The sequence below is a fragment of the Syngnathus scovelli genome, chromosome 1 (assembly GCF_024217435.2).
Source record: "Syngnathus scovelli strain Florida chromosome 1, RoL_Ssco_1.2, whole genome shotgun sequence".
Classification (NCBI taxonomy): Eukaryota; Metazoa; Chordata; class Actinopteri; order Syngnathiformes; family Syngnathidae; genus Syngnathus; species Syngnathus scovelli.
Genome location: NC_090847.1, coordinates 28,722,289 through 28,742,429, shown reverse-complemented (window position 1 = coordinate 28,742,429; position 20,141 = coordinate 28,722,289). Strand labels below are relative to the sequence as shown.

The window sequence follows — 20,141 nt, the reverse complement described above, 5'->3', positions numbered from 1 at the left end:
TCCATCCATCCATCCATCCATCCATCCATCCATCCATCCATCCATCCATCCATCCATCCATCCATCCATCCATCCATTTTTGTGCTCAGGTGACAAACAGGAGGACTTCCCTACCCGACGGTCCAAAGCCCGCGATCCCGCGGCCGCTTTCCGTCATGGACCCGCCGCGCCAGCCGTACCCTCGAGCCCCGCCCGCTTCCCGGCAAAGTAGCCTTCAGATGGCTGGCAAGAGGCCCAGCCTGGGGGTCGGCGAGGCTATGATGCCTCCCAATCTGCTGAGCGAGCTGAATTCGGTGCTGAGTAAGACGGGCCGCAGCACCGAGTGACGGACTTGGGAGGTCCCTGCGCTTCATGAACAGGCAAGACATTTTCCGACGGTTGCCATCAAAATGGATACGACGTCACTGCCAAGATTAGGTGAGGATGCAAATGACCTCATTCAAGACAGATTTTTTTTTTGGTCAAGCCTGGACATTGTCTCGAGATTCAACTTTTTATACTCTTTCCATAGTTTTGCTCTACATGAAATATAGTCTTATGTAAATGTCCTATTCTCCAAATATTAGCAACTATCATTGCACATATGGAAAGCGTGTGTCCAAAATGTAATGTGACCCCTACATGGCAATTCAGAATCAGTATTCAATTAATATCATAAGTTCCGGCCCTCATTTTTATTTTTCCTGTTGTACTCAGAGGGCCAAGCATTCGAATAAACTCCCGGAATGAATGAATGAATGGATGAATGACTAAAGTGGTGCCTCTGTCTTCAATAATGCACACAGCATGCCGAAAATGCACACGTAGGCAATTGTCACATGGCCATGAATTATTGATTTTTCTTTTTTTTTTTTTGGTGGTCCCGGTGCCTTATAGAGTGACTTGCTTGCAGGCAGTCACCACCTTAGCTTTCACTCTTTCCAAGGCAGCAGTTCTTGATTGTGTGTGTGTTGAGATTGCCGTTTACTTTATTACGCAATACTTAATGACCTTTTTTCAATCTTGCAATCGACAAATTCATCATACGTATAAAAAAAATAAAGCTAACACTGAAACTAATAAAAAGCTACCTAAAATGAAGCTAAAATAAAAAATACAAACTAATAAACCTGCTACAGAAAGGAATGAAAACTTATGGAATTTAATAAACTAAAGTCAAAGTGACGATAATGAAAAATCCAAAAGTAATAAAATTCTGCTTGAGAATGGGAATCAGCCACCAACCAAAAATGTACGCGACATGGATTTGCATTTCCAGTAAGGCGAGGCCTTACATTAATGGAGTCGTCCATGTGAGTCACTATAAATAGTGAAGTCGCCCCTCTGCCATCCCATCCCCCACCAATCCACACTTCCCGCCCTCTAATCTCGATTCTATTAATGTCTCGACTGATATTTACGACACGCGCAGCCTTTTAGCTTGACGCGGCTGTAAAGTGTATGTCCAAGCTTTATCTAATTAAAAGCCCCGCGCCAGGGCAATTCCGCCGGGATCCGAGCTTTAAAATCTCAATCAGTCGCCGTCCAACCCCCCCGCCCCCGCCGGCCGCCGCCGCCACTCGGAGGAAGCAGCGAGCCACGAAGAGCTAATAAAGGAGGAAAAAATCGTTCCAATTAAGCGTCTGTAGATCATTTTCATATTTTGCTTTGAGTGGAATTATGGGAGCATCGCCACAAAGAGAAGGTCACCTCGAAAATCCCGTATCCGGATGATTTATCGGCTACGGTTGCATTCAGGGAAATCTGAGAATCGTATCTTTGATGATAGCATTTGCCTCCTGTCTTCTGAGACTACCGCAAAATTCCGACCGATTCAACGTTCGCACGATTTAGCCCACTTTACGTTTCAGATGGTCTGGACTGAGTTTCGACATCACGCACGATGATTCTGCATTCGGAAAACTGGTCCAGATAACTGCTTGGACTTTATCTGACAATCGGGCTGGATCTGACGGTAATCGTCACGATTGTGGTCAATTTTTTTCGTCGAGGCAAAACATTTCCATTCGGCCATCTTTGTTTCAAGAGCATCGCTTTAACAGAACTGAAATCCACAACAAGGATTATCAAGCTTTCTGCAGGTCGCTGACCAGACGAGAAGGTCCGTCGAGGATGCGGCAACGTTTTTCCCTGCCATCTTCCAATCAATGACTTGGCAGGGCTGCGAGTGCAAACGGTAAATAGCTTTTGACTTTTCTACCTTCCTTACTTCAGACTGACTCTTCTTTCACTTCCTGAAGACGCAGCTTCAGGAACAACTGGGAGTTTTGCATCTTGATGATACGGTCGCAATGGCCGGACGGGGATCCAAGCCCCGACCGTTGGGTCGGGAGCCGACTTAAAGTGCAAAGGACTCCCAGGTGAGCATACGTAGCGATGTAGTAACGTGAACTAGGTCAGCTCTCTACCGCCCTCTATTGACCATCCACCACTGGTAGAAATTACGCTTGATCTCTTTTACTTAAGTACGATAAAGACTGAATTTTTAATTGCCGTCTGTATCGCGTGAAAACGACATTATTCATTGTCATTTATCGCTCAACCAGAAACATTTCGACATTTTCACAGTTTACAATGTCAAAGAAATGTTGTTGGAGTTAAAAAGTTGTCTGAAAAAGAACTTCCCTGAACTACCAAAGTATTTGTAGGATCAAGGGCGCCGGTATAGATCCGTTTTGAATTTGGCATGCTTCAACTATTTGTAGTCTTTATTTGCAGTCCATTATTTATTTATTAGCGTGAATCTACGCCGCCACTACCTCCGCAGTAACCTTCATCTTTGGATTGTTTGGCCTAAATGAGGTTATCAACAACGCCGGGCAGAGAATTGCTACGCTGCAAGGCAGGAAAATAAACATTTGCTTGTTAAAGATTCATCGTGCTGCCCGGCTTGAGTTTTGTGCCCTTGTCGCAAAGTCACGCGGCTCAACCAGCCGCCAATCACGAAGCTTTATTATTATTTCATAAAAGTCATTTTTCCAGCCGCGGTGCATCAACATGAACTCCGACGACCCCGGATGACAATCTTAACTGATGTTATTGTGATTGTCAAGCGAAGGTTGATAACAATACTTCGGCGACAATTGGCGCCAGCGTTTCTCGGCTAGCCTTAGCATGTTAGCTGCTTTAGCCTTAGCATTTTAGTTACAGCAGCTACTTTGCTTGCCTGACTTAAATGTAATTGATTGTTTGTCTCACGCTAAATGTGATCAACAACAATTGTCGCTAGCATTGCTCGGTTAGCCTTAGCATGTTAGCTACAGCAGCTACTTTGCTTGCCTGACTTAATTATAATAGATTGTTCATCTCGCACTAAATGTGATCAGTTTGCAGTTTTATCGTTTGGAACGTCGAACCCATCTCGAGTCCAAAACTTTGACTGAACCAAAGTTCTGAAGAAATGTTCTGGCGTTGTTTCCTGTAGCTAATTCCCGCTTGAATTGAAATGACTCCCTATTTTGAATCCAGCACTATCTCCTCCAAAGAATCACCTGGCACGTGTTTTGAGAAAAATGAGCTGACCTCTGCCGGTGTCGCTTAATGGCCTGTAAATCTTGTCACTTCGATCGGCCTCCCCCTTATTAAAAGCGCAGCTCGGATGGACGGGATGAAACGATATTTCACGGTAGACAACAAGCATGTTAAATTTGCTCCATTCCCTCCCCCCCCCCGCCCCGCCCGCGCTCTACCCACTTTTGAACTTGGCCGTTTCCAGCTTGGCCTCGATTATGTTTTGCTCTCGCCTCAAAGCTATTTTCGGAGTCATGTGCCCGCAATTCTGCGAGGCGCAATTAGCCGGCATGAAACAAATCGTGCAATCCCATCTCATAATTGATATTAAAAACCGTCTATATGCAAATTGATTGAAAAAGATCCAATCTGCCCCGTTGCACATTGTATGGCTTTGAACTCTATCGTAATGGTGATCAAATCTTTTCCCCAGCCGGTCTGCCCCCTCCCCGCCACAATCCCCCGAGCCCCCTACGATGTCGAGATAATGACCCGCGTTTGTGAGTGAGATTTGTGATTAGCACAACAATGGCCTCTAATTAGCACCTGAAAGACAAAGAAGTTGTTCCAAAACAGCGCACCTGTGTATTGCTTTCCTCTCTCGCTCTCTCTATAAAAGTAATTTACTTCGGCGACTAAAGTCATATTTTCGAGTTTTCAAGCTAAAAATTCACGCGCTTTCACGACTAAATTAAATTATGTTTTTTAACAAATCTCATTACTTTTTTCATCAAACACAACTTCTTTTCTTAAAAGCTTTTTTTTAGATTAAGCTGTAGAAAAATGGACGATGGCTGCTAATTACCACTTGGAAGTTAAAGATGAAACGAGATGCAGCAAAACAGCGCACCTTTTTCCTTTTTACTTCCCCCCCCATTTCTGATGGCGAAAAACTTAAGATGTAATGTTGGGCTTAACGTTCCTAGCGGGTACGCCTCTGTTGCTAGGAGATAGCGGCGTCGCTAAAAGAAAAGACAGCAAGCTCAGTCGCGTTCACCTTTTTTTGCCGACTTTCACAGATACTTGTGTTTTCCGTCTCGTGCGTCTTCCTTGTTCCTCCGGGGAAATGCGTCCCAATGAATATTTGATTGGCCTTGATTACCTGTTGGTTTGGTTCAATATGGCATGCATAATGAAGGGCAATGAGGCCGCTTTCAAAAATAGAGCTCGACAGCTCATACCGAGCATCCGTTCTCCAAAGACACAATGAACTCCCACTTAATGTGCTTTTACCATTTTTTTCCCCCCTCTCTTTTTTTCCTAATGGACCCTCAGGCTACTCTTAGCTTTTAATTAAAATGAATGAATGATGTGAAAAGCCAGTGGATCAAATGTAAAATCTTTATGCCTTCTTCATATAGCCCTGAACTGACTTTTAAGAAGCCACCCCTGGAAAAATAATATATAAATAGATATAATATAAATTAATATATATAATAAAAATAAAACTGTATATATTTATATTATATAAAATATATAATATATATAATAAAAATGTATAATATAAATATATATGTATATATAAATGTTTGCTAGCAACTGGCCCTAAGGCTAGCATAAACAATTAGGCCAAAGTAACCCAGGCACTTTAGCATTTGGGATCGCTCTGATTAGCTGTTAGCAGCGCGAGAACAAGTCAAGTGACATTGTAATTTTGCACTGAGTTTCAAAATGGCAAACTCTCCCTTGAAAAATCCCTCGGCCAGTACGTACACGCTACCACGATCGTAGATCTTTTCCATTTCTGACTAGCATGTAGCATTATGGCGACAATAGCGAGCGCGCCCTCGCATGAGTGCTTGATTGTTTTCCAGTCACTTTCGTTGCAGTCGTCGGCGGTGATTTAAAAAGAGGACCGAGTCTTTGTTCTCCGTCGCTAATTCCTATCTTTTGTTCTCGCAGGGAAAAAAAACATCAAAAGTCACCTTTTGTTTTCCCTCCTCGCATTTGACTGGAATCAAACCGTTCGTTGCGGCCGTCCTTGGAATTATCCAGCCTCTCTCAAAGCGTTTTTTTTTTTTTTCCCCCTTCTCTATTTAATTACCCTTAGTTGGGCCTTGTTTGTGAAGCCGCGCAATTTGGGTCATGGATGGAATTTTTGTGTTTCTTTTTGGTTTGTACGATTAATGAATGAATGTAATGATCAATTATTTTTAGAACTCTTTTCACACAACAATCTAAAAGGCAGGCAGGAAATTCAAGGAGGCAATCCCCAGGTGATAAAGATTTGATTCCGCAGCCTCACGCGATGAAATCATCTAACCTGCACGACAAATAAAACAACCGCCGACATTTTAGTGCCTGCGCAGCATCATTGTAATGAGAGATGGTGTTTGGGAGTCTCAGCCGGCTGATGGATATTTCATTAATATTGCAGCTAAAGACAAAAATGATGCAAGGAGCGCAAGGGTGAAGAGTGAGCTCAACAATAATCATAATAATAAAATAAAAAAACCTCCTACGCAGACTCCCATCGGTAATCTGGCTTGTTGTTTTTGCTTACTTCCTCTTCTGTTTTCACCTGCTCACTCCAGCTTGTGTTTTTCCCACCAGGCCTGGCGATTGGGAAAACACCTTGGCAACCAACTGTGAGTATCAAAATGATTAAGCATATGTTGTTTTTCTTCATTTGCCTAAATAGTGCAATACCATGTTTAGATCATCAACAATTATATTAGCTTCTACAATAATGGGGACATTGAGCAGTTTGTTTGAGGGGGGGAAAAAAAAAAAAACGATACTTCAAGCTGTTAAGTGTCACTCTGAGCTGCAGGTGGCTTGCCAAAGCAAATTTAAAAGCAACTACACGTGGCGTATTGCAAACAACACGGCTTCCAAGGATCTTAATGCCAACATGGCACATGTTCTTGCAGTTAGCATCTACTTAGCAGTCGACGGAACACAACAAAGTTTGACAGCTAGCCAAGACGTTTGAAAAGCACAATGTGCATTGAAGGAGAAAGGCTGCCAAAAAATGGGCTCATTCCTTTCATGCCATTGCTGTATTTTTCAAATTACACATATAATCGGCGTGTGGAGAAATGCTATGTGTATATCCGTGTTTGTGTGGCTCTGTGTGTCTAATGTAGTATATAGTATAGTGTGTGTATATATTTATATATGTATGTGTATATGTTTGTATATAGTATGTATGTATATGTACATATATGTATACGTACATGTATATATGTACATGTATACATATAGATGTATACCTATACATATAAATATGTATTTATGTATACATATGTATTCATACTATACATGTATGTATTCCTATCCATATAAGTATGTATCTGTAGTGTATATATATATATGTCTATATATGTACTTTATATTTATATATGTACGTGTACATGTATACATATGTGTATATGTATACCTTAAGATGTCTAGTATATGTACATATATGTATACATATACATATAAGTTTGTATGTGTATTTATGTATATATGCATATACGCATACATGTAGATGTACTATATATGTATACCTATATATATAAGTATGTCTATGTAGTATTTATGAATGTCTATGTATATATTTGTACGTAGTCCAGGTTGCTTTACTTGGAAGGAGAATTGCATGAGCGATAAGCTTGGAATGTGTGCGCAATGATAGGAAATTGAAGTCGCCAAGAAAACTATTAGCTACTTTCCTCCCCGCCTGACAACACGGTTCCGGGCTGTCTGACTTGCAGACACATATCAAATTTGTTCCGGAATACTGAAAGGCCTTTGCGATCCACTACATCTCCTTAAATTGAATCTGCTCGACGTCTTCCTCGGCTGATAATAGGTGAAACTTCGGGGTTGGGAAATGTCTCCCGCTTGAAATTGCACACAGATATATAATGTAAACATTTACATGCTGGACGCACAGATAAAAATGAAGGAAAAAAACGTTGAGGTGATGTGCTGAGAATAACTTCCTGTAACAATTTATCAGAGCTTGTATCAAGAAGAATTTGCACCTTCGGGAACATGACTGTTTTTTCCACATTCTTAGGAGGTGTTTTTTTTTTTTTTTTTTTAAGTGATCTGGCGCATGTGCAGAATTAGCATCCAAGAAAAATAAAAAAAAAAGCCGCAATCTGTGAATCACACCAATTTCCTCACATAATTGTCACATGCGGAGCTTGTAATATTTCATGAATTTAATAAGGTGTTTCATACATAGCCATCTTTTCAAAGTTTGTCTTTTCTTTGTAAGGTTGCTGCTATCTTAGCATATAAGCTCGCACTTTCCTTTTTGCGTCACTTGCGAGTAGACCAAAATTTCTGCCAACACAAAAATTCTTTGGGTTGTGTGTAAAATCCTCGGAAGTCATCGTTGCTGAATATTTTCATTTTTTTAACTCGAGTTTGGATGCAACTTTGAAGGCCTTTGTCAATTAGCAAGGCGGGCTCTCAGTATGCAGTGGCATGCTTCCGTCTGGACAATAGCGAGCGGTTGGACGGGCGGGCGGGCATCATCATCTGGAGAAGAGAAAAAAAATGAAGCGGCGCAGCTTATCAATCAAAGCGGGGGAAAAGGGAATCGATAAGCAAAAACATTTGGAGCAATGGGACGCGCCGAGAATCGTTCAGGTCTCTTAGCTGCAACAAACTTTCCTGTAAAATGCTGATTGGTGTGTAGCCGGCAGTTATTTGCTGTTAAATCGACGTGGACGTTGCGGATAAACAATTAAATTCTTTCGGTTTTATTTTGAAAACCACGAAGTGTAGAATCGTTTTCCGATTTGTCTTGACTTCTTTCGGATTTAAGAATGGTTATTAAATTTGCTGACTCAAACACGACCGCTAACAGCCGGCTAGCATAAAACAGCTAGCAACTTCGGTTGCAACGTTGAACTTTATAGCCATTATGTTGATGTTTATCGAAAAGTATCTTTGGTTTATTTTCGCTTTGACCCAGACAATAAAAGAACTCATGTAATAAACGTGTTGTCTTCAATAAACAGGAGATAACAATACGTTAGCGCGGTTACCCGCCTTCTCTTATTTTCCGCCGCGTCAAAAAAGTGTCCTCTATTTACCGCTCCTATGTTGACATTTGCGAGTTGACCTTTGAAATCAAATGGCGGCAGTGGCCGGGGACTGCATTAATGAGGGGAATTTGCCGAGCGATTTAAAAGTCCATTAGCATCGTGCCGAGCGTTTCCACTCGGCTCTGCCGCAGCTAATTGATATTCTTGGGCGAGGGGCGGCTATAAAAGTTTTTGCTCGAACACGCCTTGCCGTCTTGTGTTGCATTAGACAATATCAGACTCTCTAAATAAACAAGGGAAGGGAAGGGAAGGGATGTGGGGGTTGGGGTTGGCGAGGTGGCGGGCGGGCGGGCGGGCTTCGCTTAATGGAACATCTCATTCTGCATGCTGAGTGGAGGAGTACTAAATCCCCGTCAGTGTCATTTCCATGCTTTTCTTTTTTCGATTGCCGCAAATTAGCAGGAGGAGGAGATGGAGGGGTGTCGGAGAGGCCGTAAAGTACACTCGGATGTGCTTTTATGTCAGGGGGATGTTTGCATCGTTTTCCGCGCTTACACTCCTCATGCTAATGTGCTTACTCCGACGAGGCAGCTGTGCGGAAAGAAAAAAAAAAAGCCCCATTTGCAAAGCGGGCCAGTGATGTACAGTAAACCCCCCCACTGTTCCGCTGCCAGAACACCCCTGCAATAAGCGAAATTTACCCCATTTGAATATGAATTTATAGTTATAGCATTATTTTTTTCACGGTCACCTCAGAATCAAGACGCGTGTCCAAACAGGTACATTAGAAATGAACATCCAGCAGTTGTTTTGTGTAGGCATATAAAGCAGGATTAATAAAAGGATTACATTAAAATCATTAAAACATATATATATATATATATATATATATATATATATATATATATATATATATATATATATATATATATATATATTTAAATATATATATATATATATATTTAAATATATATATATATATATATATATATATATATATATATATATATATATATATATATATATATTAAATATATATATATGTACGTATGTTAGGATTCAATAAACGTCTGACTCCTTTCCATAATCTACTTTTCCAAGTTGATAACCTCATCTGGGAATCAGGCTGGAGAAGATTTCTGAAATGAAAAACCCGCTTTGAAAGGGCTCTCTTTTTTTTTTTTTTTTTTCTTTTTCTCCCGGTGTTCGGTGCGCTCGGGTGACAGCGCAAAGTCTCGCCAGGGGACTATTGTGCTAACCACTTTCAATAATGTGCGTGCGCCTATTACCGGAGTGTGACGCGCCTCTTCCGCACGCCGCCGCCGCCGCCTTTGCGCACGCCCCGAGGCCTCGTCTTCATTTCGTCTTTGCTGCGGGCAAGCCGGCGCGCCAAAATGACGCCGGCGCCAGACCTGCAAACAAGAACGCATTCCTTTTTCGAGTAATTCACTGATGTCACGCGGTGGCTTTTAGATCTCTGATTCTATATTGACTCAAGCAGAAACCTCTGGAGGCTTGTCACGGTAAACACGGAGATAATCCAAATAAACAAAAGCGATGATATTCCTGCAGTAAAATGGAATGCGCTGCTCCTTTATCCACGTCCCAAAATTTCATGGAAATAGCTGGAGTCAGTTTTTTTTTTGTGTGTGTCTGGCTGAAAATGTTTTGCCTGTGAGCAATTTAAAGTTGCTGTTGACTGTTTTGATCCTTAAAAAAGTATAAAAGTTGGGAGTATAAAAGAACTAGGCCTGGAATTATTACCTGAAAATTTCTGGCCTTGAGACGCGTTCGGACTTTATGAGCCTTTTGTAAAATTCGATCTCAGTTTAGTTCAGTTTCAATCTAAAAAGCACATTTAGAACTTTATCGAGGGAGCGATAATCTGCGCAAAGAAATCAAATGTTAATTTTCACTACGCTGCTGACATGGACTCCTTGAAACGCCTGGAAAGTCCTTGAAAGTCCTTGAAAGTCCTTAAATCCCATGGTAGACAAAAAAAATGTGGTTCAACATTGTCCACTCCGATTGTCCACTCCGGCCTTATAGAGAGTCGAAATGTACGTTGGAAAATGGTCGAAAAAGACGAAAATCCTGGATCCGCTTCAGATCCGCGGATTTCGGCAAAGTCGGTAACTTGTGCTGAGACATTAGGCAAAAGTTTGGCTGTCTTTTTCAGCAGCAGATGTTCCTCAGCTACACGGATGCTTGAAAGCGCAAACCGGGCCGTCGTTATTTTGACAAAATGAACCTTTGAGACGCAGCGCCGGGCTTCCATTGGCGCATGATAACAGACCCAACGGGGGTCTTTTGCGAAGGAGAGGATGCCAGACAAGGCAAGGGGAAGTCACAAAAGAAGGACCCGAGTGGATCGACGCGGACCCACCGCCGAGCGCCGGGATGTGAGAGCCGAGACTTCTTTTTTGGCCTTTATTACGGCGTTGAATGGTCTTTCTCACTCCGAATTTGCAGGAAGATTCTCGGAAATGAATGCCACACGTTCAATGCGCCATGTGCAACATCTTGCCGTGGCTTCCGTGAATGCACATTTTCTTTTTGTGATAGACTCCCCTCGGTCTTAAAAGAATTTTCTGCCCGGACCGTTTTCCCGGTAGCCTACTTGAGAAGACTGATGTGAGTGCCATCGCTGATAGAGACCTCATTGAAAAGCTACACAGCCGTTAATCCCGTTGATGTACAACCCCCCCCTCCCCCAACACTCCCACCCTCAGCACCTCATCCCTATTGACGGATGAGAAACAACCAAGACGGTTACGATAAGACCACGCTGGCGTCGATACCGAGACGCGGGGAAGTATCAAGATCGCTGACTTTCTCGGCGGGAGTTTGTCAGTTTCCGAATCGGCGTGGGATGGCTGATCCCTTCACGGGGGGTTCTTGAACTATTCCAGTCCAGGGAGCCCTTACATGAAAGATTTTTTTATTTTTCAACCAAGGTTCCTAAGCTATTTTTGAAATGTTTCAAGTATTCATGAGCTGTTTCATAGAAATGAATGTAACGATTCAAAATCAAATAAATACAATTAATATAAAATATGAAAACTAAAAAATATGAATAAAAATAAAAATAGAAAAAAACGTTTCAAATATTCATGGGCTTGTCAGTAGAAAATAACGTAACCAAATTTAACAAAAAAATAGAATAAATATAAATAAATAAATATATTTTATATAAAAATAAACAATATGAATAAAAATGTATAAAATAAAAATATAGAAACATTTTTTTTTTTTTATCAGACGGCGCTAGATGACGTGCGCTGCTTCCTTAGCAACATTAACAACGTGGAGGCGCTAGTCTCCAAAAGAACAGTCACTTTTACCAACCTAAATCGGATTTTTCCAATCTGTCTGATAACTTTTCTACAAACTTCATTTGTCCTATAAAGCAAACCTGAGCGGAATCATTTTCACATCGTTTTTATTCATATGACAAGAAAGAAGCCAGAGTCAATTGTGCCTGAGGAAATGCTTCTCCTCAAAGAGAGGCTTAAACTCATTTTTTGAAAAATAGTCTGGAAAAGTTGCCGCGTGCCGCAAAAACTACCCTACCCCCATAAGGGGTCCCTGGACAGAAAAACTTTCCTGTTATAGAGGCGAGAGAGAAAGCAAAGCTACTGAAGCGTTGCTGACACCACACTTTGGAGCTCAAAAGATGATCCGAGAGGGAGGGGGGAGAGACGCCACATTTTGGAGCTCAAGAGATGATCCCGCAGGGGGGGCAACGGAGGTCGAGGGAGCGTCTTGTTTGAGCCGCCTTCTATTTGCTGCTGAGTGTCAAGGCCCCAAATGAAAAATGTGGCTCGGTGCCATATATTCACATTCATCCCAAGCGGGAGAGACAGACACAGACACAGAGGAATGACGGCCATGTCATCAGAAGTTGATTCATCATCTGTTGCGCACGCCGGCAAACACGGCTGACCTTCATCTCGTACTCTGAAGGGGGTCATTTGTCAGGAAGCGGGCGGGGGTGTGCTGAGGCTGCCTCACCGGGGGGAATTCTTCCTCTTTTATGCAACCGGGAGAGAATTTCGCAAGCGTGCTTTAATGGCTGCTTTGTTTGCCTGCTTTGATGCCTAATGATGGGCGGGCTCTCGGATTGATCAGCTTTGTACGTGTGGGCTGAGTTTAGCCCGGTTCTGCTGATTTTCTCGAGGGACCTTTGTGCTGCCTTCCGCCCACCTATTGGCAAGGCGAGGCAAGTTTATTTGTGTAGCGCATTTGGTGTACGAGACAATTCAAACAGCTTGCCGTCCAACATTTCAAGCGTTACGGAAACGAAATAGGAAGACAAAATCATATCGACAAATGAGATTAAAAGGATTCAAACTGAGCATTCATCTAGATAAAAGATGAGAGAGAAATGAAAGCTGGGGATTAAAATAATGGGGATTAAAAGAAGAATAAAGGATAGAGTCACGAGGATGCCCCAGTAAACAAAAGAATTTTCAACCCAAAGTTTGTTTGAGTCCAATGACTTCACGTTTGGGGTCTTGATTGAGCTGAAGGAAATTCTCGTCCGTTCATGATAAATGCACTTGTGCTAAAATATCAAATTTGATATCCTCTGCACAAGTGTGACGAGATTCTGATGATCCACAATTTAAGCAAAGGACAGCTGAAAGAAATCAAATAGGAGTGGTGCAAGGGTGGACCCTTGCGGGACACCTCGTGTGATCTTTGTTTGCTCAGATTCATGAGTATCCATTGAGACAAAGTTGTCTATCTTGATTGAGTAATACCAAGATGATGGTTGCATTATTCAGATGGATGCCATTTAAGTCTCAAAGTTGTGCAATCGAAATGGCTTTCTGAAGCGCTTGCCCTCATCGGCAAGCCAATCACAGTTGACGTTGCACGCCCTGGTCCAGCCGCCAGCCAATGGCAGGGGCACTTGTAGAGGATCATCTTAAGGTCACCGTCTGAAAAACTTCCAGCAAACTCACGTGAACAAACGAAAAGACAGTGAAAGCGACGTTTCCGTTCTCCCTTTCCGTGCGAGGGAGACGCGGACGCCCTGACAGGCCTTCCTTAAATATTTCAAACAAGTATGTGGAGAACGGCCCCGCACAGGCACTGGAGCCTTCCAAGTCAATCAGGCAGCACGCTCACCTATGTGGTGAAATATTGATGGGATGGCTGCAACTGCACAGCAATGTGGTCAAAGTTCTCCAAAATGGGTGGGTGAGGACAGACCCTATAGAAAATGGAGAGATGGATGGCTCCTAATTCTGCCCGGTGACAAGCAACTGAATGTTCTCTACTTTTTGTGCAAAATTGCTCTTCTCTGCATTCCCACCCCGCCCCGCTTCCCGGTTTCTCAATGCGAGGTGGGGGGGGGGGCGGGATTAGATGCTCTCCTAGGGAGGAAGAACCCGCAACTGAGAGTGAAGGTCTCCCAGCTGAGGTAGCAGTCGTAGTCATCCGACTTGCCGGAGCCGAAGCGGGGCTGTCTTTAGAGCTTTCTTTTTTTTTTTTTTTTGAAGTTGAGCCCCAGGATTTAGCACGCTTGCTTCCTCAGCAGAGGCGAAACCTCACGTATCATTCCTGAGACTTGGGGAGAGGGAACGCCGGGAAGGGAAGGGAAGGGAAGGGAGGGGAGCGCACAAAGAGTATACACTCAAAGCCTCGGGGAAACGGCTGCGGCTGAAAAGGGAGCGCGGCGACAAAAAAGCGCCAGAAAGTGAGCCGCCGATGCTCGTGCTGCAAGAGAATCACCAGTCGCCGGCTTGTGGGTCACTCGCTTGAGATTGACAGATTGGATGCTGATGCATGACATACCTCCTTTAAGGCATCCGCACTCCACGCTGCCAAAAAATTGATTGATGGGTGTATTATACTATATTATATTATATTATATTATTGAATTATGGTGTAGTATATTTTATTTTTTATTTTATATATAATAATTTTACATATAATACCATAAATATATAAACAAAATGGTAATACTTAATAGTATGCATATGGGTACTACTACTTTCCACCAGCAGAGAGAGCTCCTGATATATTCAATTGCTGTATAGCCCCCCCATTAGCTTCACTCTATTTTATTTTTTTACACTTTCAACTTTTGAGGTGGCATTTAGTGATTTTTTTTTCTTTGCTCGCTGTTTTTTTTTTTTGCCCCCGTTGCTTTTTTTGTTGCTGAATTAATCATACAGCAGCCAGATATAAAAGTGGAGGAGGCGTGTTTGCCTACTTGAAGCTTGTCAGAGGTGAGGTTGAGGCGGGATAATCTGGCGCACAACACGGCTCATGCAGGGCGGGGTGGGAGCTTGCTTCACCCCCTCCTGAGTGTGCCGCATGTTTGTGTAAAAAAAAAAAACCTCACTGTGCGGCCCGAGTACTGACAACATAGGAGGCGGCTTGACGCAAAGCGGTGCTGACATGCGGGATTATGCGCCGCTCTGGCTCACGCTGCGTCCGCAAGCAAATCAAACGACTGGCTGTTCCCCGTCTCATCGTAACGGCTCTCAACAAATAGGAAGGGATTCATCCGCCGCAGAATTACACGGCAAAAAAAAAAAAAAAAAAGACCCCATCTTTTTCCACGTGGATGACTTGACTGTGATGTTCTTTCTTGAACAAAGAAGCAGCCTGACTCAGACCACTCTCTTGTTGCCACGGCAACCGGCGCCATCAACTGTTTCCGTGTTGACTTATGAGGTGTGGCGGCACGGCACCGTCGTGCAGAGCGCATCTACTTTGGAGTCTGGAGGTTCTGGTGTTCCATCTCTTCTTAGGCCTCGGAAGTTTACATTTGGTTCCTCCCCTCTCTGCCCGAACGTTCTCGTGACCCTCGGTGACCCTTTGACGCAGGTCGTCCACCACTTGCGAATAGCCGCATGCTAATTAGCGTGATCTCGATTACGGGGAGGGTGTTGTTTTCCTTCTCCTTGGATGACGGGGAGGAAGTGGGTGTGTCGGGTTGTTGCCGTGGGATACGAGCAAATTAATTAACCCAACTAGAGACTTTTTTTCGCGTTCCTGTTTACTCCCCATCCAGGGCAAGTGGATCGCTTTTGAAAGAATACATCTGTAATGGGGACAATGCAAGCCATGAGAATAGATCTCCATTAGTGCGAGGACATCTGCAACATTTGCAAAATATGCCGGTAAATTAATCAAGAGCCTTATTTGCATTTGTTAAGAAAAGAGAGTATATAAGCAAAAAAAAAAAAGCATGGGAGTGAACGTTTGTGCTGGTCCACGCAGATCGAAAGAGGCGGGCTGCTGCTCCCAGGGAGCCTGATGGCGTGGCCGACTCCGTGTCGAGCTGCTTCTCCGCGTCGGTCAGGAACAGCGGCCACATTTCGGCTTGTACGCCTGCGGCAAGGGGCGAGAGTTGACCCCCCCCCTCCCTTTTTTCTCAGATCAGCAATTCTGAGGAGAATCCCATTGAAAAGTGGCCCTTCCTGACACCGCCATAAAATTTGGTGCACTTGTCTATCATAACAAGACGTTTGAAAAAAAAGTCTCAAGGGCTCTTTGATTGAAATTCAACAGAAAGGCAGACACTTTTGCTCCCAAGTAGCTATTTCCAATGAAAAAGAAAAAATATATCGTTCGACAGCAGTTTGAAATTTGGCAGAAATATCTTAACACGAAAAAAATGTCCGATCAAAACAAAATGGCTGCTGTAGAAGAGCGACAGGGAAGCAGCCATTTTGTTTTGAAGCCGAATTCTACTAAAAATAAGGCCTGGAAAATCTGAAAAAAGAAGCCCTCCTCACATAAATTGACGTGTATCGGAAGAGTTTTGATAATATATATCTGAAATTGAACAGGAAGGATTTGGACTAAAGCGGCCATTTTGGAAATAAAGTCCATGGGCGTTTAATTTTTGATCTAATGAAAGTTAGAGGATACTTCTGTCCTAATAGGGTGCAAAAAATAAACTCCCAAGGAGAAATTGAACTGAGTGGCGGCCATGTTGGGTTGAAGCAGCCATTTTCGTCCAAAGTTGAATCGCGTCAAAGTGGCGACAGTATTACTTGCGGCTTTACTTAGAAAAAGTCTGACATAATTATTTGACAGACTTTTTCTCAGCATGGCTCCGAGTCTGGCAGGTAGGAGAGCTAACGCCGAGTGGCTGTTTCGTAGCTGAGCTAAGCAATCTTGTTCAGCGCCAGTGCTAAGTCGGGCTTAATGGCCGCCGCTGCGCAGCACGGAATGTGCTTACCTCTGCTCGCCTGTCATCGCCGATCAGCCTTTGCATGCGTGCGGCCTTCCGCAGCTCGTCCGCTGTCGTGACGGAAGGGGACGAACGGTGGCGTCGAGGTTTTCCAGACACGCCATGCCGGCCGGAGCGACCGTTGCCTCGGACAAGAATCAAGCGCACTGAAAATGGCGGCTAATGGAAATGGCTTTACCGTGTTGATTTTTTTTGGCATAATTGAGCTTAATTGTGGCGTTTGTGTCTGCCGCCGAGAGATTGTGTGTATCTTTGGAATTTTACAAAGCCGTATTTGCCCGCGTGCAGCCAAAATAAATAAATAGAAAAAAAAACCAAAAAAGCCAGGTGTGACAGTGTTCCCGAGCTGAATTAACATGAAAACAATCTGCCAATTTGCAATGAATTGGAGAAAAAGTGCTGACTTTCAGAGTGCCAAGGAAGCCAGCTTGGATCGGCACCCTGCATATAAATGTGTTGTTTATTCTCAGAAAATGATTGAAAACAGCACTGGAAAAGTACAAGATAGGCACCTCCATCACATTTAAGTCACAGGTGCCAAACTCAAAGCCCGGGGGCCAGATCCGGCCCGCCACGTTATCTTATGTGGCCCGCAAAGGCAAATCATGTCAACTCAGTGTTTCTTATTAAAATATCAATACTGTAAATTATCTTACTTTTAATAATACTGGATTATTGTAATATTTTTTGTTACAATCCCACTTTCAAAATAAATTAGAAAATTGTTTAAACATTTTTTTTGTCACAATCCCAATTTGAAAATCAATTTGAAAATTGTTGAATTTTTTTTTGTCACAATCCCACTTTCAAAATAAATTAGAAAACTGTTGGCCTTTTCAATCACTGGATTCTGCATTTCTATTTAAATCATTAATGGCCCAATGAGGGAAAACATAACTACGCTGCGGCTCACAACAAAAACGAGTTTAACACCCCTGATTTAAGTTGAGGACATTTTTTTCAAAGCCACCTCATACTTGTATGAATGTATAGTACGGAAAGGTGATTTTTTTGAATTGCTCCTTTCCAGATTGTTGCAGCTCTGGAGTGCGCGCTTTACAAGACAAGCTAGTCGGTGTCCTTGGCACAAATAAACATGTCAAATAATTCTCACCTAATTGAACCCGAGCCACTCCATTGAGCCTCCGTTATTAATTTATGATTACATTTGCCCGTAATGTTCAATGAAGGGAATTCTGATCGCGTTTCTCTGTAACATAAAATTAATGAGGTGCGCGTCTAAATATAATTGCGAGCATCAAGCTAATATACAAGTAAGCGGGAAAGCCATCAATGGAATTAATTCACGGCAATTAGCAATCATGTTCTCACGCCTTTGCCAAAGCAACGGAAGGCAACGTTTCGTGGCACGCTGTCTTGGTAGACCAAATGTTTCTGACTGGCCTGAAAGATTAGAAGATATTTATCCTCCGCGTCAGGATGGAAGGCAGCCATTTTGGTTTGAAGCAAACATTTTTTGAAGTCGACTTGAATTAAGAAGTTGGGGGTGGGGGGGGCACATAGACTCTGTCCGGAAGAAGCCCCAGCAGAGGCTTTACTTCCTGAGACAGCTCAAGAAGTATAATCCAGTTTCGATGCAGTTTGCTCCATCGTCATAAGTTCAACTTTTTCTCAGTCCTTTCAAATATTTTGGCGAGTGCCTTTTAGTCGAAGCTGCTATTGTTTGCCCTTTTGACAGCAAAAAAAATCCCTACCTTGTCTTTCGCCATCTTTTTGGGGATTTGTCCGATAGCACTCAGACACGTTTAATTGAGGTTGACTTGAGAAATAAATGGCGACATTTTGGACCCCCACCCCCCTTCCCGACTCAATTGCTTCTAAAGATAGCCGGCGAACAAACACTAGTTGTTTGTGGTGGCAGCGCTCTCGGGAAGGCCATTAGTCGCTCTTGACCCGCGCTGGCTGTTAAACGCTGCCCGCCGTGATTTTCTATTGTCCGGTGTCAGTCCCGGCCGGCTCCGAGCCCCTCTGGGAGAGAGATTATCATCTATTTAGGGACCATTACTGCTTGCGTGTCTACGTCGCTTTTGTGCAATCCTCACCCGTTTGTGACCATATCGTGCGCCGAATCGTGCCAGACTTTATAAAGTGGCTAAAAAAAATCTTGTCTTTCAGTCCGAAACTCTTTCGAACCCGATGACCGATGTCCCCCTTGCTGTGAATTCACTCCCAAGCTTCACTTCATGCTACTCAAGAAGAAAAAAAAATCCGCCCTTTCCCATTAGCGATGCATTTTCTGTTTATGATAAGAGAGAAGCCCGTTTGTGCTTGTTCATGGATTCCTTTTGGGCCCTCAGCGCCGCTTCGCTGGCATTTCTACACCTATAGAGAGATAAATGGGTCTACAGGGCTAGCTTTTGATTTCGGCGCAGGTGGGTGATGGAGAGGTCAGACGAGTCGCCCACAGCCTCCTTGGGAACTCTCATTAGACTGCCCCAAATACTCTCTTCGCCAAAGTTGGCCACACACACACATATACACCCCCTTTTTTTTTTGCGCTTCCTTCTTCAACACTAATGCGGAGGTCCGTTGGTCTGTGAAGGACAACGGAACCTTTTGGCTGAGACAAATCGCTTCGGAGCGGGGCTGAACTTGCCCACCGCACCAGCGTATATTTTTTCGCACGTACACACAAGTCGCGCACCCTCCGGGGTAACAAGGGAAGCCTTGAGTATATCGTGTTCTATCAGGAGTCAACCAACTGGGCCGCCGGTCTAATCCCTAGCAGCATGGTCGCAATGCCAAAGTCCAATTAGGACCATAAAAAAAAAAAAATTCCAGCGCTCTTCCTGAACGGTGGCCTTTTTATGAGAGGCCCGCTCGCCCCGCAAGCGTGACCCGCGAACAGTCGTCGCAACAATGCGGCCATAAAAGCGAGACCCAGACAAGATATCGACCCGTGTGGCCACAAAGAACCTTTAAAGAGATGTTAAGAATTTTTCCCACTGTTTAAATGAGTTTCCAGGTGTGATGTCTTTTGTCAAAGTATTCCAAAGACAAAGGTGAGAATGGCTTTTTGTTAAGGAAATGAGAAATATATTATTATAAATGAAATGATACATTTATTCATTATTTTTATGAATTATATATATTTACGATTTTTTGCCTGTCGAAAATTTCAGTTTTACTTGGGATGATTTTCTTAAATAACCAAAGTCCACTTGGCTAATTGCTAAACTTCACAATGCCCATTGAACTGAAGCAAAAAAAATCCGTTACATTTTTTGGGTTGTTTTTTGGAGGCTGGAATGATGACGCATGTCGACAAAATTGTTACGACCTCTTAAAGGCGCTCGTCTATAATTTTTTTGGGCTTCCTCTGAGCCATGTTTAGTACGGTCCACACCAACAGCGCACCCTTCAAATTTGAAAACGCCTGTTATTCTAACAAGTTGACT

The 20,141-nt window shown here is 43.2% G+C and overlaps 1 protein-coding gene and 1 long non-coding RNA gene across 2 annotated transcripts in view; one reads left to right on the top strand and one right to left on the bottom strand.

The window, feature by feature from the left end:
- Nucleotides 1–742, top strand: part of arap2 (ArfGAP with RhoGAP domain, ankyrin repeat and PH domain 2) — a 50,781-nt gene extending 50,039 nt beyond the window's left edge. Inside the window, exon 33 of the mRNA XM_049745087.2 lies at nt 90–742. Within this exon, the coding sequence (XP_049601044.1) occupies nt 90–326 (237 nt within the window). The 3' untranslated portion in view covers nt 327–742. The remainder of the gene's footprint in view (nt 1–89) is intronic.
- Nucleotides 743–7,752: 7,010 nt separating this feature from the next.
- LOC125983998 (uncharacterized) lies at nt 7,753–14,109 on the bottom strand. Its single transcript, XR_007486839.2, has 3 exons — nt 13,638–14,109; nt 9,791–9,913; nt 7,753–7,989 (listed from the first exon to the last, which is right to left on the bottom strand). It is a non-coding gene; the product is annotated as an uncharacterized lncRNA (long non-coding RNA).
- Nucleotides 14,110–20,141: the final 6,032 nt, after the last annotated feature.